The sequence below is a fragment of the Gopherus evgoodei genome, chromosome 9 (genome assembly GCF_007399415.2).
Source record: "Gopherus evgoodei ecotype Sinaloan lineage chromosome 9, rGopEvg1_v1.p, whole genome shotgun sequence".
NCBI lineage: Eukaryota > Metazoa > Chordata > Testudines > Testudinidae > Gopherus > Gopherus evgoodei.
In genome coordinates, this window is record NC_044330.1 from 101,894,025 (window position 1) to 101,912,139 (window position 18,115).

Sequence of the window (18,115 nt, forward strand, 5' to 3'; positions counted from 1 at the left end):
ACAGATGAACAAAAACCTTCATATGCTAGCAGGACTCAGTTACTTTAAAATGAACTCAGAGTATGCTGCTGTAGTCCTGGTCTAAATACAGATGCAGGTTGAGCTACCTGCTGCTTGTTGGATCCTTGTTATAAGGCAAGTGTCTTAGCTGAAGCATACTATGAAGTTGTTTCTATCTCTATTTTGCTGTGTTAATCTCAAAAGTTGCCTGTGAGTTTCACAAAAGAGAAGACTATACTGCAAGGGATGTATATGAAAATTCCCATATGAAGTATCTACATCGAGGTTGGGCAATCTACAGCGTGGGCCAGATCTGGCCCACTAACTATTTTAATCCAGTGTTTGAGCTCCTGCTGTGGAGCAGGGTCTGGGGCTTGCCCCACTCCGGTGCTCCAGCCAGGGAGCAGGGTCAGGGGCCACTCCACACAGCTCCCAGAAGCAGCAGCCTGGCCTCTCTCCGGCTCCTACATGGAGGGGCAGTCAGCGGGCTCCACTCTGAATGCTGCCCCTGCAGCTCCCATTGGCTGGGAGCTGCAGGGGCAGTGCTTGCGAATGGGGCAGCATGCAGAGCTGAGCCCCCTGGCCGCCCCTGTGCGTAGGAGCCAGAGCAGGGACGTGTTCCTGCTTGAGGTAAGCACTGCCCAGAGCCTACACCCCTAAGCTTCCCCCAGTGCCTCAACCCCTGCCCCAGCCCTGATTCCCCACCCTCCAAACCTCTTGATCCCAGCCCAGAACCCCCTTCCACACCCTGAACTCCTCATTTATGGCCGCAACCACAGCCCTCCCCCACTCCAACCCCAATTTTGTGAGCATTCATGGCTCGCCATACAATTTCTATTCCCAGATGTGGCTCTCAGGCCAAAAAGTTTGCCCACCCCTGATCTATATGAACAAAAATATGCCCAGAATACTCTCATGTATGCATCATGGCAAACTCTCTTGGCACAGTCGAGCCTCAGAGTTACAAACTGACCAGTCAACCACACACCCCATTTCCAATCAGAAGTTCGCAATCAGGCAGCAGTAGAGACAAACAAACAGAAAAAAGCAAATACAGGACCGGACTGTGTTCAATGTAAACTACTAAAATAAAGGGAGGGCAGCATTTATCTTCTGCATAGTAAAGTTTCAAAGCTTTATTAATTCAATGTTCAGTGGTAAACTTTTGAAAGCAACCACAACGTTTTGTTCAGAGTTAAGAACATTTCTGAGTTACAAACAACCTCCATTCCCGGGGTGTTTGTCTCTCTGAGGTTTTACGGTAGGGGGCTGTGGGAATGGCAGAATGAACACATAAATGTATCGTGCTAAGCTTTACCTCACATGGCCTCAGTTTTACTAAAAACGACACCGTTGTGCCTGGGGGCAGGCAGACCTTGAAAATTAACTCTGTGATAGCAGGATGAGCTGTTTCATAAATCTGGTCATTTAGAGCCTATCTACACAGTAAAAGCTGTGCTCAGGCTTGCCTACCTGAGCTACTTGAATCCAGCTAGTGCAGGTAACAGAAGCAGTGAAGACAGCACAGCATTGTCTTCAGCACAGGTAGTACAATCCTGTCACAGCTCCTAAGTACACACTCGGCTTACTAGCCCATGCTGTGTTATCTTCCCTACAATTTACCTGGGCTAGCTGGATTCAGGCTAACGAAGTGAGCAGGTCCATACATCGCTTTTGCTGTGCAGACATACCTTAGATGCATAACTGGCCATGTGTGCGTGCAAATAACCAATTGGAGCTCGCCCGTGCAGTGCTTGCATACAGAGCTGAGTGCTGCCATCTCTGAAAGTCCCTAGCCATCTAGGATTTACCACTGTTAAATGTAAATACTTGAATGTAGTATGAATTTGGCTTCTTAAAAATGGGACACTTTCTGACTCTGTGCTCTGTTAGTGGTGTTTTTGCATAAAGCAGTGCAAAAATCACAGTGTGAGGCCATTTACAGGGATTAATATGTGCTAACTATCTCAAAACGGCCTCCTAGGGACAGATAAGAAACGTTTTGTGCACAAGGTAGCTTTTTACAAAGAACTGAAAACAACACATACAGATTCTATTGTTCATGAGTGCTCCAGTGAAACACCAATAAATATTGCAAAACAAAGGCCTTTTGTTTATATGAATACAAGGCATTTCTGGTAAACTTTCCTTGTGCTTTCCCTCTCCTCTATTACTCAGTACATCTGCCTCTATCTGTATTCCTGCCTCAACCCCCACCACAATCGGTTGGATTCCTGAAGTAGGTTGACACACTTCCTGTATGCCAGTTTGGGATCTGTGTGAGTGCAATGCAGTGGTCTGTCCAAGTATGCTTCCCCCCAGCCCCCTGTCATTTTTAGGCCCTCTCTGGGGGATCTGTATTGGAGATTATGGTCCCTGGCAGCTAGGGAGCTGCACAATATGCTCAGATCGATTTGTCTCTCATTCCAGAACTAGTTTGGTCTGAACTCCAAGCTCCATTTGGCTGTCTGATTTTGCCCCATCACGTCCAAAGTGAAACTGGTCCGTGGGAATTTTAGGATGGGGCTGAGGGGTGAAGCTCACCAGCACCAATGAATATAAACTGCTCTGCTTATTCTGTAACACTAAAGGGTCTGCATAGAATATGTAACCAATACTGTAACGCTGAATGCTAAATCTTGGTGTTGCTGTGGTTTTAGTTTTTCTGATTCCTTTAATTTCTTCTAGTTATGAACCTGTTTCAGTGATCACACACTTCCTGTACCCTAAAAACTGAGCTGAATCATGAGAAGGTCAATAGAAATGGACAGTTCCCATTCTCCACGGTCCCCCTACTGTTTGTTTAAAGTCTCAAAGCTGCCCTCCTATGTTCTTTCCTTGCTACGGGCTCATCTTCACTGCAGTGTCAGCTCGTGATACACCGAGTGTTAGCCCATACCCAACTCCCGTGCACTCCCACAGGTCAAGTGGTGGTTTATACTCCATTTAGCTGATCCATCCAGAGGTGTGGATTATAGCTCAAGTACTGCTGACTCTCAAGCTAGTACTGCAGCAGGGAAACAGCTGCGCTTTGCTGCTAATCCGATCAGTGTGTGCCACTGTAGCATTTGGCAGTGCAGCTGATCTCACTTTTGGAGCCCTCTGACCTTTTTATTCTTGTTGTTTCATTTTGTCCATGAAAAAAAGATTGTTTTATTTCTTTTTATTACATTTACTTGAATAAAATACCTCAAATGACCATATGCAAATAAACAGAGAGTAAAAATCCCAATTTGAACATATTACATGATTTTATGAGGTGTTATTCCATGGTGTTGAAAGGTTTCAGGAATTAAAAGCTGACATATGTTTCCCTACATTTTCTCTTTCCATGGTTTGTTGTCTTACAATCAATGTATACTTTGGGGGAAAAAAAACTTGCCATAATCTACACCCAAGGATAGCCAATTATTTTTTGCCAGGGTCCAGATTTCTTAGTCAAGGTGTAGTCAGGGTCGAGACGCCAGAGAAAATAATGCTAAAGTAATAATAATAAGTTAATAAAAAGACTTTGTGGTCTGTTCAGAAGTGTTTGGCAGTCCACATGTGGCCCGTGGTCTGCCTCTTGCCTACTGACCTACACTACCCCTGGCCTACGTTAACCACAGGACACATGAACCACAAAAAAATGGTATTGGATAAATTGGCATTCTGGTATCAGAGTCCAAACCTACGCTGGTGAGTGCACAATCTGTGACTTTTCACAAGATGTTGAACCACTCACATTATAAAGACGTGTGTGCAGGTGCAAACTCGCCACCCCAAGTCCCCCCTGCCCTTGAAATTAACTCAATACTTCAGCCCCCAAATAACCCTCCCATCTCCATCTCCATTCAGTGCCACAAACCCCATGGGACATCATGGCTCTTCCCAACCCCTACTGCTTCCTTCTCCAACTCTCCCGTGCCCTTTTATGCCCTCTCTCCCATTGAATCTCACCCCCTCCATTAGCCCTGGTAACCATTAGTCCCAGGGACCCCTCCCCTATCTCTGTGTCCAACAGAACATGGTCATCTGCAAAGTCAAGATTGTTAAGTTTTTCTTTATTCCACATAACTCCTGCAGCTTCCATTAGTGTTGCTCTTTGCATCACATAAGCTATCACAGTGCAGGGAAGAGAGGTGCAACCCTGACAAACTCTGCTGATGATCTTAAACCAATTGCTCTCTCCCGTTCATGTCCTTACACAGCTTTTTGAACCTTCATACAGTCTTGACCAGTCTCTTTCTAGGAAGCCCATAGAGTCAGAAGATCTATAGCAATTCTATGATTGTGGTGGCTGGGCCATGTATAGGTTAGACTCTTCTACTGCATCTGAATTAACTGACCTGGTCTTGTGGAGCTAGCATTAGAGACTTTTAGGCATTTAGAGCCAGAGTCCTGGATTTAGTCCCCACATGTGACCCCGCCATTATGCATTAAGCCTGAATGAGAAAACCCTGTGCTTCAAACCCAAGTCCGTGCATATTTCACTCTCCCCCTCAATAAATCACACCCTGCCACTCCCTCCATAGTTCAGCTCTGACCCCCAGGTATAGCTCTGTCCCCCACAAAATGAAATTAATGTGGCCTACCCAGCCTTCCTGTAGGGCTTCACTGCTGTTTCTTGCTTCCCATCCCATCCTCTGAAAGGAGCAATGGGTTGGAGACTGATGTAGTGGAGCCGGAACAGTGATCTGGTTCCATTATGCCCCACTCCTCTGCAGCTGGCCATTCTGCAGGGCTGGCTGGGCTCAGCTCCCCGCTGTGGGCATTTTGACGTGCCTTGCTTTGCCACTTCCACTCCATGCCTGACCTTCCTGCTCCGTCCCTCCTCTCTCGTTAAAGGAGCCAGTCAATGGCTCCTCTGTGCATTTTTCCTGTTCTGTGGAGAAGGAGTCAGTGGCACTCTGTCCACTTGCCCTGACTATACGTGTAGAACTTCCCAAAAGCTGGACCTCCCCTTGCAGATGATTGGATTTTGTGAACCAGCCAGTTAGACACCATCACAATAGACGGAGCAAGGAAAATGCTTCTTAGTTCATTCTGGCAATTCTTGTTTGGGTTCTATTGATGATACTAGAGAATGGTCCATGGTGTGGTTGTTAAACACGGTACCCAGTGCTGGCCCTGCTGTTCAATCTTCAGGGTTTGGTGCAGATTATACTGTGTGTGGGCTGGCAGGTGCATGGAAATTTTCTGGTTTCAACCCATAATGCCCCTTGCTTAGGCTGCACACCAAAAGGTGCGTGACTGAGATGCCTTCATACAGCATTCTCTAAGCCCAGTTGGATACAGAAACTCGTTCGGCTGCTTTGGTCTGCTTTGGATCAAAACTTCATAGTTACTTAAGAGACTTTCCGTTGACTTTCACTGGGATTTATATACCTCAATTCTTAAGGTGCATATGTAAATCTTTCTCCTGCAGTCCATGTGCCCACTCCTCCCAGTTATGAGCATGCTCGGGGCTTGTATTACTTAATACAGCCCTGGTCTACACTGGGTAGGGTTAGGGGGAGACGAGGGATTGATCAAAGTTACACAACTTCAGCTACATGAATACTTAGATTGATTTACCGTGGTGTCTTCACCGCGGGGAGTCGACTGCTGCCACTCCCCCATCAACTCTGCCTGTGCCTCTCACTGAGCTGGAGTACAGGAGTCGAAGGAAGAGCGCTCAGGGGTCGATTTATCGCATCTAGACTATTTGCGATAAATCAATCCCCGCTGGGTCGATCGCTGCCCGCCGATCCAGCAGATAGTGAAGATATACCCACAGAGTGTGTTGAATGAATCAACTCTAATGATAGCAATTGATAGTGACTCCCTAAAAAAAATTATAACACAAGTTTGTTTGTTTTTTCTGTAGGTGATAGTAGATACACCAACCAGCCCAGTAACCAGTGGACTTCCACTTTTCTTTGTGATTATTGTTACAGCTATCAAACAGGTAATGTTTTCGATTCATGAGGGTGTGGGCGTGAGAAAGAAATTGCTACAGTAGTGTGTGTGTGTGTGTGTGTGTGTGTGTGTGTGTATTTGCTTTGGGTTTTTAAGTATGTTCGTGGCAGAATGAATGAGAGAGTTTTGGCATATAAAGACATAAATACTTGATTCTACATATATTTGAAATAATAGAGGGCCAAGGCTTGAGGAACACTATCAATGTGAAATCTATTTAACTTCAAATTAGAAATAAAAAAGTAATTTTGGATGCTATGCCGAACCTAAGTTCTCTGTCCAATTTTTGTAAATTTGATTGCATTTTCTCATTTTCAGTATGGCTTTTGTGATCTGTGTGTGTGTGTGTTTGTTTAAAGTTATGTTGTGAGCTATTGCTCTTGATGGTTTCCTCTGCATTCACTGCACTACTGTAATTTATTTCTTCCTTTTTAAAAATGCACTTTGGGCCTGATTTGGAGGTTAAAGAAGTATGATATAAATCTAGTTTCTATTCTACTCTGAAGTCAAAGGAAAAACAGGAATAGTTCTATTCAAACAATATCTGGTCCTGAAAACTTGTAGACCTCTTTCACTGAGTGATGTTAAAAACAAATTAACTTGCATTATTTGCTGTTTTTCTAAAGGGAATCATTTGGGGAGTGGAAAGGAGTGCTAGAGTAAAATCTGAATCTGGCTTTTGTATTCTTTAGCTGAGACTGAAGAGAGTCTTTTCCTGCGTTAGACTGGAAAAGCGAGAATAACGGGCACTAAGCATATTATTCACATGATCAGCATATTCTTGCCAGTCTTGAGAATAATAGAAACATGTCACAGCAATTTAGATGCTCCTTGCATGCCATGCCTAAAGATCAGTTTTGTGTGTGTTGTTTTAATGTATTCTGAATCTGTCAAATGTAGATCTGAAGTTTTTAAAAATTAACTTGGTTCAGCTGGAGCTATTCAGGTTGACATTCTGACGTGCATGAAGGAGCTCCAATGACGATGTTTAACTTACTTGCTTTTTTATCTCCTCTCTTACAACTTTTTATTAATTTATTTACTTCACTACCTGGGCTTGACTGTGTTACCTGTATATTGGTGTGTCTAGGGCTATGAGGACTGGCTGAGACACAGAGCTGACAAGGAAGTAAATAAAAGCAGCGTCTTCATTGTTGAAAATGCAAAGCAAGTGAAAAAACACAGCGAAAAAATCAAGGTAACTATTAATGGAAAGAGAGAGGTGCACCTGTGAGCCACTGGGAAAACTCCCATTGATGTGGTAGCAGAATCCGCCGCTGTGGCTGAATACTTGAATATGCTAAGGGCCTAATTCTGCAGTTGTTACTTTTTGTCTTCCCATCCTCTTCCCTAAACATCAGTTTGTTTTCAGACTGGAACCTTAGGAGCCATTCCAGTTAACCAGGTGCTTGCTTGGCTTTTGTCTGGTCACTTCTTTGAAAGGCTGTCATGCATGCACTTTACTGGTGGGGCTGATGAGTAACTGATCTCTGATCATTTTTCATTTGGTGGCTAGAACAGGCAGTCTTTCCTTTATCCCTAACTTCCCAAAGACGTCTGGGAAGATGTCTGCTAGCAGAGATGCTGATTTATCACCTCTCACTGTAGAATGCTGGATGGCTACTTTCTTTTTACCTTTTTATGTGAAATTGTAAGGAGGTGTCTCTTGTCCTAGTCTGCTGCCCTGCTGAGTTGGGCTGACCTCTCAGGCCAACTCCTGCACTTGGATACAGGTGTGCAGTGCTAGTTGAAATCCAGAAGGAGTTCTGGTTGTTGGAGGGCCGAACTGGCCCAGAGTGCCTGGGAGACAGTGGCCCTCTGTGCTTAGAAAGGGTCTCTAGCTAACAAGTACATTTTCAGAGCTGGGATGGCTCATTAAATCTGTGGTGGAGGTTTTTCTTTGGTGCTGCAATATTGGGATAGAACGCAACAGCGTTTGTAAGAACAAATACTTGCTAGTGGCTTGTTGTAACAGTTCCTGGGGTGCCCAGGGCTGAGTCACCTTGTTACCCTCAGCCTCCAGCAAGAGGGAGTCTCGTGGTAGCTGGATGTGAGCTCCCTGATGCCACCAGCTGTTCAGTCCCTCTCCTCTGGGCTATGGCAGCCCTTGCTTTGCCTTGCAGATCACCAGTAGGTGTACCCTAGTCCCCAGGCCTCTTTGAAATGTCTCCCCGTAGCGTTCTGTTCCTCCTCCACCAAACACTCATAGGTTATGTCTGCACTACACAGCTTTGTCGCTACAGCCGTGCTGCTAAAAGTCACACAGCATAGCCACTGTTTGTCTGCTCTCCTGCCAACAAAAAACTTCCACCCCCAACGAACAGGGTTAGCTTCGTCGGCAGCAGAGCGCTCCTGTCTTGAAAGACACAAGTTTTGTCGTTCAGTTGCCAGTGTAGACAAAGACACAGTAACACCAGGTAAGCTGTCCCCCGAGGAACAGAGCTTGTTTGATTCCATGGAGGATCAGCTACTGAGATATTTATGGGGATCTCATTTTCATGAATGTAATCGTACTTCCTTAGCTACAAGATAAAGAGGGTTCCTTTTGCCTTTTCCTTTATAGCCCCAAAATTCATTGTTAGTCCCCCATGTCAGGATGACCTCCTGAGGGTTTATTCCTTGGTATACTGACTTTGTATGCAAATAGAACCTCCATTCTGTTGGCTTACAATGCTTAATTTACATGTGGACTGATGGAGACAGGTGATTATACGGCCTTCATCTGGCAGAATCCCATTTATCAACCCCATCTTGATTCAGACTTTTTTAGTAATGTATTTTCAGTTTATGTATACGTAACTTCTTCCATGGCATTTGTACAGATATATCACCTCAGTGTTAATGACCACTATGAGCCTGGCTTTCATTGAAGACCTCACATGACGTTCTTTATGGAGAAATAGCTGTAGTGAGTTTGTCAGGCCTGTCAAGAGTTACCGTGACAGCGCAGTGACCCCTTTGCCAGTTGGCATTGAGAGGCTCTTAAGGTCACACTTGTGTTTTTCCTCTTGGAGTGGAGGGAGATGTGAGGCCTTTGAGCAGAGGGTTTTGTTACAGGTTGTCAAGCACATGGCTCAGGGTCCCTCAGCAGCAAATGAAATGAAGAAAAATCAAGAGAATATAAATTTAAAAAAATGCTACTTATTTGGGTACTATCTTGAGTGTAAAGAAAACGTCACTCTGCTCCATCTCCTCACAGCAGGTGCCGTGTTCCCTCCATCCAGTAATGAGTATTTTCCAAAGCTAGGTAGTGAGGGAACATAGTGTATGCAGCAGCTGCTACAGAATAGTCCTAATTGAAGAAAAAGCTTTCCACTTGGCAGTCTAGTAGAAGGGTCCGTGTGAGAGCTACATGTATGAACAAGGGCTATGATGGGTAATTATCAAGCATACTGACAGATAAAGGAGAAAAGCCAAGATCTGTAGTCTGACTACATTACTACATTTCCACTCAATATTGAAATAATATCATAACTTTGATAAACCCCTTCCAAAGGGCCCTCAAACTTCAAATTCCATTGTCCTGCAAACAATCCCTGCACAGGGGTCCTACTGAAGTGGATGAGAGTTGTTAAATATGGAACCATTGTAAGAGAGAGAAAATGTGCAGGTACTGTCTTGCTATTATTATGCCGTACTAATTGGATGACAAATCATCTGGGACAGTTGCACAATTGCAGTACTTTTTTTTGGTGGTAAGCTTAGAAAGCTCTTCAAATTCCCATGATTGGAGAGGATTTTTCCTCTTTCCTGTAGACTTGGGTAAAACAGAATAAACCAGTTAAACCTTTAATCATCTCCTTCAGGGCCTGATGCAATGAATCATTAAAAAACCACAGTTGCATTCTTTCCAGGTTGGCGACATTGTAGAAGTGAAAGCAGACGAAACCTTCCCCTGTGACCTGATCTTCTTGGCATCGAGTAATGACGATGGGATCTGTTACGTCACGACGGCAAGTCTGGATGGCGAGTCAAATTTCAAGGTAACAAGAATGAAAACACGTCAGGCAGGAGTCCAGAGTGCAGCGTCAATGCATTGCAGTGGCTTCTCTGGGCTCCAATTTGTTTTGTTTTAGTTACAATTGAAGTCAGCCTGCGTGTCTGTCAGTTCAGTTTGAGAACGCTTTGGGATCACACATTTGGATTGTGAATTGATTGTGTTTAGCTTCCATTTCCATTTCCGTTTGGCTCTCTCATTCAGTTGCTCAACACTGAAGTGTGCTCTGTTTTTTTTTTGTTTTTTTTTTGGTGTGTGTTTTAAATAACTGTTTCTAATGGCACTGTTCCAAACTGGGTTGGTCTTGACAGATACACCTGCATGCTGTATCGTTTATCCTGCTAAAGCAGGTTACTACTTTCATCTTCTGCACTCATGTAGAAAGATCTAATGAATTAGTAAACAGATCACTGCAGTTTCAGCTGGCTTATTATAGCAGTCAGCCGTAGTGACCTTTGCAATTGAGATTTTATCAGGGCTTTCACTCTAAAACTGCCTGCTTTCACTCTCTCTGCACTTATGAGTAGTTCTCCCCTTTTTGTGACTGAAATTCTTCATGCTTGATATGAGCTCCTAGGTGTATTGTTCTGGATTGTTTCGCAGAAAAAGCCTTCTAGTTATTTAATCTATACTCTGTTCCCATTGGCAGAAAATTTTAAGATGCATTTTTTCATACTCATGACTCAAAAGGGCTGAACTTTGAGATTTGAAATTGTACCAGTTGGGTAGGCCTCACTGAGGATGGATTCTTTCTCTAATTTATTCCCTCTATCTTTCTCCCCCACCTCTCCAATTGAAACCCCCCTCTAAGGATATGAAAACTTGGTTTCACGCATGCACAGGACTAATTTGTGCTAACATTGGTAGCTGTAGAACTAAGTGTGGAACAATGTTAGTGTAGAATTCTTCCAACTCCCACAGAAGTCAGTGGTCGTATGTATCTTCATTCGTTAAAAGGGTGTTGGATTAGGTACATGGCTAATATCTATACTGATAGCCATTAGGTAATGTAGAAATGTGTGCATGGAAGCTGGTTCTGTGTTGAAATATTTTTGATTGTATAGAGTTCACCAACTGTTTAGAAGTGAGCCTCTCTCCTGTGCATCTTATGAACTTCACAAGCCAAGTAGTGCTGGGTCTGCAACCTTAGTGGATAGGTTAGCAAAGAGGAGTGGAGCTTTCAAGCTCCACACCCCTAAAATACACCTTCCTGTATTAAAGCAGGTTTAAATGTATGCCATAAAATATACAAGGATGTGCAACACGGCTGAGTTAATTTCAGAACCGAAACACGTTTCCTGATTTTGAGCATTTGACATGTGACACTAAAGTTCTACAATAAACCTCTTATATTGTTTCTGCTTGGTCATTAGCGGTTGTCTCCTGGATGCTGATTAACAAAGAAGAAAACTCAGAGTTTAGGGGACAGGGGAGAAGAGTGGGGAAAATGGCAGAACAACATAACTGAGGCTTACCTGTCCTGTGGGTGGTGTGGAATTTTTGATGTAAGACACAGACATTCTACTACAAACTCATTCAACACTGGTATTAAAAATGCTGTTAATTCCCACCTATAATTTGTGTACTAGAGCTGTTTCTCCCATCAGTTGCAGGAAGAGGAATCCGAGGCTAAGAAGTGAGAAAGCTTTTAGTTAATGTGTTTATGGAGATTGATTAAGGCAATATATCTTGCTGACTGAAGTTTAGAACTCTTAAGTAGTTTCTATAAATAAAACTTTAAAACAGCGAATTGGAGTCTTCCCAAGCTTTCCAATTAGCTATGTGAGAAAGGAACTCGCACAGCAGTTGATGCTAAGAATAGCTGTTGGTTCTGTCAGTACTGCTCCTGCTCCCCTAGCAGCAGACCTATCTTCTAATTACCTTCACAAGCCGCACCGGGCAATTTCCTTAGAGGAACTGAACACCTGTTGAGCACTTGCAGCTCTTTCTTGAAGTAAACAAGTGTTGCAGGAGTTTAGTATGCCTTAGGACAGCGCTGAAGGAGGAGTATGTCTCATAATTGGCAGGTACACGAGACCTCACTTATTAAGTAACCCTCTGTCTTACCAGACCAGTCCAAAGTATTTCCTAAGCATATTAAATTCCAACCTTTTCCACTTTTCATTAGAGGACCTTTCCCTCTCCTCCCCTTTTGTCCTTAAAAGAACTGCTGGGTTACTTCAGTGGTCGCTTAAGACAAGCCTCATTATACATCAGTGTTTTAAGTACTGAGCTATAACTACTCATTGGGCGAAGACCTTCTCCGTGCTTGTGCTTCAGTGGAGTTGTGTGTCTCCGTAACAGCTCTTGTTGCTCTCTCCACCTAGACTCATTACGCAGTGCGGGATACTACTGGACTCCAGACAGACGACGACATCGACTCCCTGACTGCCACAATTGAATGTGAGCAGCCTCAGCCTGACCTCTACAAGTAAGTGTGGGAACAGCCACTACTCCTGGTACTCAGCTGATCCTTGTCATTGGTCCATCACTTGGTGTCCTTTGAGCAAACGAACTAGAGCACAGTTGACACCTGTCTAACAAAGCAGTTTAAGGGAGCCGCTGAATTCTCGTTACAGCTGAATAGGCTGCATTTGGAGTTCAGAAGAGGGATTATCTTCATGTTGTCCACTAGGAATGAAAGGCTTTTTAAGGTAACACTTGCAGATGTTTCTGGAGAATTTACTGAGCTGTCCAGCAAAACTCCCTGGAAATTGGACTTCTGTGACAAAGCATCTGCCCTGGGAGGTGCTAGTGCACCAGAGTGTCACTAGCCCATTTGCCTTTACAAACTTGGGTGTAGGCCTGCTTAGAAACATGGCTTTGTTACCTTTTAAACAATTGTAAGGGTGGAAACCCATTGGCACCCTGGCCCCAAATCAGCAAGGTGCAGAGAACAGCCTCATTCTAGTCAATGGGGCTCCTTGCACACTTAAAGCTCGGCATATGCTTAAGTTCTTGGTTGGATCATGGCCTGCATAATGTGTTCTTTCCAAAGCTCCGTCTCTCTAAGAGCATAAGACTCAGATGTCTTCTAACCTCATTTCTTCACACCTGCCTGTTGTGTGACGATCCTCCTGTTAGTGATGGCTCCTTGTAATGAAATATACAGCAAACATTAGTTAACAAATGTCCTCTTATATATTTTGATCACAGATTTGTTGGAAGAATTAACATCTACAGAAGCAACCAGGAGCCTGTAGCCCGGTTAGTTCACTGAGCTCATTGTTACTCATTGTAGATATTTGTTTCCTTTGTTATTTCTTTATTGATAGTTCCTAGCATCCTGCTTATCAAAGAGGAGTTGTGGAGATTAATAGGCCTGAAATTTGAGCTTCCTTATCCTACCTTTTTTCTTTCATTTTGCAGTTTGGTTTTATGTGGTAGTGACTTGAGAAAATTTCAGTCATTCCGAATGAGGGATCCTTGGTGATTACCAATTCTGTTCATTCCCTCTGGGGCACCTGGCATTGGCCACTGTCGGTAGACAGGATACTGGGCTAGATGGACCCTTGGTCTGACCCAGTATGGCTGCTCTTATGTTCTTATGAGGGCAGCAAGCCCTCTTAAAAATCCCTACTCTTCAGCTGTGACAGTCTCCAACAAATGCCCCAGGATGTTGTGTGTGTTGGGTTTGCCGATGTGGGAGTTTACAGGATGTGAGCAAATGTGCAACCCTCTACATCCTCTGTCACCTGTGCTGGAATGATCCTTGTGAGCTGGCAGATAAATGAAACTGACAGGCTCCCTGCTCTGTGAGCTCTTGCAGGGCAGGATCCCCCATCAGTTTCACTCTGGCTGACTTGCTAAAACAGAACCAGAAGAAGCAAAGAGTGATGTGCTCACAACATCTGCTCTCCAGCAAACACAGCCTTTGCTTTGCTGAAGAGCTAGGGTTTTAATGAGGTGCAGCCTGTGTTTTGGGTGACCAGTACATTTTCTACATCAGTGGGACATAATAGAGGGTGGGTGAGAATGTAGATTTCCTGAGGGAAAGGTTTTTGATTGGGGGTCTATCAGATAGGCTGTTTCTGTGCACAAAATGGTTTTTTTTTGCCCCCCCCCTAAGCAACATATGTATATTAGTTTGCAAAACTGTTTTCCCTATTGCTATTTATTTAGTGAGTACAACCATGTGCTCAGAGCTGTGTAAAACCTGAACACAAAGACAGACTCTGCCTTAATAAGGTTGCACTCTACAGATAGCACAAAGAAAAAGACACACTAGAAAGTCTAGAGATGACTGACTTAGTCTGTTTATTCCACCTGTGTATTGTAAAAGCACATTTCATGCTAACATGTTTGTATATATGTCACAGGAAAAAGTACCAACAGTGCTGCAAAATTAACGGGCCAAATTTTAAAGTAGAGAAGAAAATCAAACTTTAATCCAAGAAGCAGTGAAAGATAGATTTCAGATGGAAGTGGAAGCAAGCTTGTCCGTTAACCCAAGAGTTTTGGAAAGTGTTACAAGATAATAGATAATAATAGATTCCATGGCCAAAAGGGACCTTTGTGACAATCTAATCTGACCTCCTATACAGCACAGAAAGCGACAGGAGGGCTTTGAAAACCAAATGGTCACTTCTCAGCCTGCATTTGTAGTGCTTGTGATGTTTCTCACTGGTCAAGCGGAGATGCAGCAGATGTGCCCCTCAGATTCTTAAGTTGAGAGACTAATGGTGGACTCAAATACTGACTGCAATACAGAACTTTTGAGGGACCCTTGAAACCTGACATCTTGATTTTTGAGGATTTACACAAACTTTTCTTGCCTTTAAAAATTCTGCCACCCGATTAGGATTAGAAGTGGAAAGGGCAAGCGGTCATGAAGGGAAATAAGAAATTAATCCAACAGACAAAGCAACATGGGAGCAAAAAAATAAGTTAAACATTTTACAGCATCATCATTTTTTTTTCAAGATGCTCCCGGGGGCTTAGCACTCTTGAAAATTAGTCCACTTCTTTAGGGACCTAAGTATAGGTTTTAGACTCTAGCATCAGGTACTTATTCTTGAAAATCTTGATTTGAATTCTAAAATGAGTTAGACAGTGGAGAGTCTGAATACTAGTAATACTTTGTGTGATAAGAGATAAGAAACCACAAACGTAAATATAGGTGTGAAGGCAAAAATACAGTCCCAGAATAAACAAATCCCTTATTTAAGAGAAAAAAAACCAAACAAGTCCCCAGAATGAAGTGTCTTTACAGTATTTGGGTTTAAGGGACTTCTGCTTTAGCTTTGTTGAACTCTGGGTATAAAATTTAAACAAGTTGGAATGAAATTGTTCGTAAGCAATCTGATTCTGTAACTTTTTCTGTGCTTAGGTCTTTGGGTCCCGAAAACCTGCTGCTGAAGGGTTCTACTTTAAAAAATACAAAGAAGATTTATGGTGAACACCTTTTTATTGATAGTTCTGATGGATCACTGAATGAAGTTAGCAAACAAATCTAAATGTCTGTCATAGCATCTAGTGATGGAAATCTCCTGTCTACAGTGCTTCTTTCAGCGCTCTGTACCTAGCTCATGCTCACACACAAGTTAGTGAATTAATTTTGAGAGTAAAATTTCATGAGCTACCATGTCAGATGTTTAATTGAAATCTGAATATGTTGACCAGGATCTTCAGAAATTACTTGTGCTTTTTGAGAGCCCATCTTGAAACTAAAGCTGGGTGAATTTTTTTTTTTTTTTGGCAAATAAAATTTTTGCTGAAAAAATGCTGCTGTTTTTTTTCAGGGCTCCGAAACTTTTGAATTCTCTTTCAAATTTCAAAAAGAAAAAAAAAGGAGGGGTAAATAGGGCCAAATCAAAATGAAAATCCCCCCATAAAAAGTCATTTTGAGTTGACCAAAATGTTTTTGTAGATTCAAAATAATTAAAAAATAATAATTTTGAATTGACCTGGAATGTTTTGGTCAATTAGAAATGATTTATTTTTTTTTTTTAGTTTGTGATGGACGAAATATTTCTGAAGACTGCTTCTGATTAGAATCACTGCAGATTTTTTCAGCTCAGCTCCTAAACAACAACAAAAAAAATCAATTATTCACTCAGATCTATTTGTGACACCTTTAAAGAGGCCCAGCGCAGCCCTTTCTGCAATGTAGGGACCCCTTTACAGTGTCTTAAGTTGTAAGTCCCCTTTGAAAATTATTGGCCGTACACCTAGTACTTTATCTCCATCCACTAACACCTGTAATTCTGTCCAAAAAGCAGTAAAGTTTGTCTGGCAAAAATGTATCCCTTATAAACTTCTTGCTGCTTACTGCTACTGCTTCCACTATCCTTCAGGGAACCAAATTGAGCCAAGGTGTAAAGGGCTGTAGCTCCATTGAAGTGAAGTGGATTTGCACCTGCTTACACCAGTACTGAATTTGGTCTAGATTTTTCAGAGATTCTTTTCTCTTCCGCCCCAGTATTTGTTTCCTTTTACTTTTGGCAGGAGTTGGACTTACAGGATGCTAACTGTCAGTATCACATTCTGAGTGGGTCTTGTGCTGTATCTGCTTTTCTCCTTATGTCTCCTGCTCTTCTCCCTCTCACCCAGGCCTTTTCAGAATCACTATCAGTACTGCAACACATTTGTTTGCCAATCCCACTAATACCCTCGTATATACACACTTATATGCAGCTACCTTTTTTCCCCCCGTCAGTTTGTACAAGCCATTGTGATAGATGAAAACGTTTGCCAAATGTAACAAACTTTGTTAGAAATAAATTATGCTCTGGGAATCTATTCGGGAGTTCACGCCTCTCATCAGCATTCACATGATTTATTGTGGCACTTGTGTTAGCATTATTCCATACCACTGGGGATTCCTTGCTTACATAACAATGCTTGACACTTGGGTAATTCCACTGTCTGTGGATAATGAATCTAAAACACTGTGCAAACGTTAATACACCTCACTGACAAGTGAGAGGTAGGCTTGCAACTCAGAAAGGGAACGATTACAAGTGACGCTTTAATGTTCTGTAGGAGTTGCGGTTTATACTGGAATGGAAACAAAAATGGCTTTGAACTACCAAGGAAAATCACAAAAACGGTCAGCTGTAGAAAAGTAAGTGTGCTTCAGAAAAAGAAAAGTTTATAACAACTGTTCGTTTCCTTATGGGTTCATTTGTGCAGAAATAATCCCATCATTTGCTGCCTTTTTGTTTCTGATACACTCTCTGTAGAAAATCTGTATATTGGGTTAAGCATGTCTCTTAAAAAGCTGCAACATTAAGTCAGACTTTTAAAAAGTATTACTCCAGGCTTATGCTTTACTCTACTGGGTGAGAAGTATTACAAATCCTGGGTTTGACCCTAAAGGTCAGGGCTGTCAGAAGCAGTACTCTAGAGTTTCCCTTTTAAAAACAAGAATAGTCTAATCCTGATTGCTTGCATGATTGACTATTAGAAATAGCTGCATGGATTTTAAAAATAAATGTATTTTTCAGATCAATCAACGCCTTCTTGGTAGTGTATTTATGCATCTTAGTGAGTAAAGCTACGGTGTGCACCACTCTGAAATACATCTGGCAGAGTAATCCATTTAATGATGAGCCATGGTATAACCAAAAGACAATAAAAGAAAGAGATACGTTCAAGGTAAATGGGGTTGTGTTTCAGGATCTCCTCCAGCCTTATTTATTCTGACAGTTTTGTTTAATCTGTGAACCCCTGTCTTCCCTGCATGTTGTTTGGAATACATACTAAGGAAAGTACTGTCAATCTCTAAGCTCTCTTTTTCCTTTTGCTTGTAATTATTTCCTGTCTCAGCTGCTCCATGCCACTCTTTTTTATGTGCAAGAATGCTTGGGAGTGGTAGGGCAAAACGCAGCTGAGGAAGACTCAGATGCTAAAGCTGCCCATGTATTGGTGTTCTTCTCATACAGAACGTGTGCGCCAACCATTTATGTTTCTAAATGGCTTCTTCTTCTTTGCTGACAAAAGACAGATAAATAGAATTTTGGCCACCGAGATGTGCTTAAACACAGTAGCACATGCTTGGTCCATATCTGAACTCCAGCCAGTTTTTCAAACTTGAATATATAAATTTAGACTGGGGCCACTTTCATTAGGTGTCTAAATATGGATGTAAGTGTTTGAGGTTTTAGGTAGCTAGGCTTGAAGAAGCTGGCCTGGTGTCTCAACTTACCTTATTTGCTATCAGAGTTTTAGGAGACC

At 42.6% G+C, this 18,115-nt stretch overlaps 1 protein-coding gene across 6 annotated transcripts in view; it reads left to right on the plus strand.

The window, feature by feature from the left end:
• ATP11C (ATPase phospholipid transporting 11C) overlaps positions 1-18,115 on the plus strand; it is a 114,938-nt gene that overhangs the window by 53,557 nt on the left and 43,266 nt on the right. For all 6 annotated transcript variants that reach the window (XM_030575979.1, XM_030575983.1, XM_030575980.1 and 3 more), the window contains 8 exons: positions 5,849-5,929; positions 7,031-7,138; positions 9,795-9,923; positions 12,265-12,368; positions 13,094-13,144; positions 15,267-15,331; positions 16,922-17,003; positions 17,386-17,536. In XM_030575979.1, coding sequence (XP_030431839.1) covers positions 5,849-5,929; positions 7,031-7,138; positions 9,795-9,923; positions 12,265-12,368; positions 13,094-13,144; positions 15,267-15,331; positions 16,922-17,003; positions 17,386-17,536 — 771 coding nt within the window. The remainder of the gene's footprint in view (positions 1-5,848; positions 5,930-7,030; positions 7,139-9,794; positions 9,924-12,264; positions 12,369-13,093; positions 13,145-15,266; positions 15,332-16,921; positions 17,004-17,385; positions 17,537-18,115) is intronic.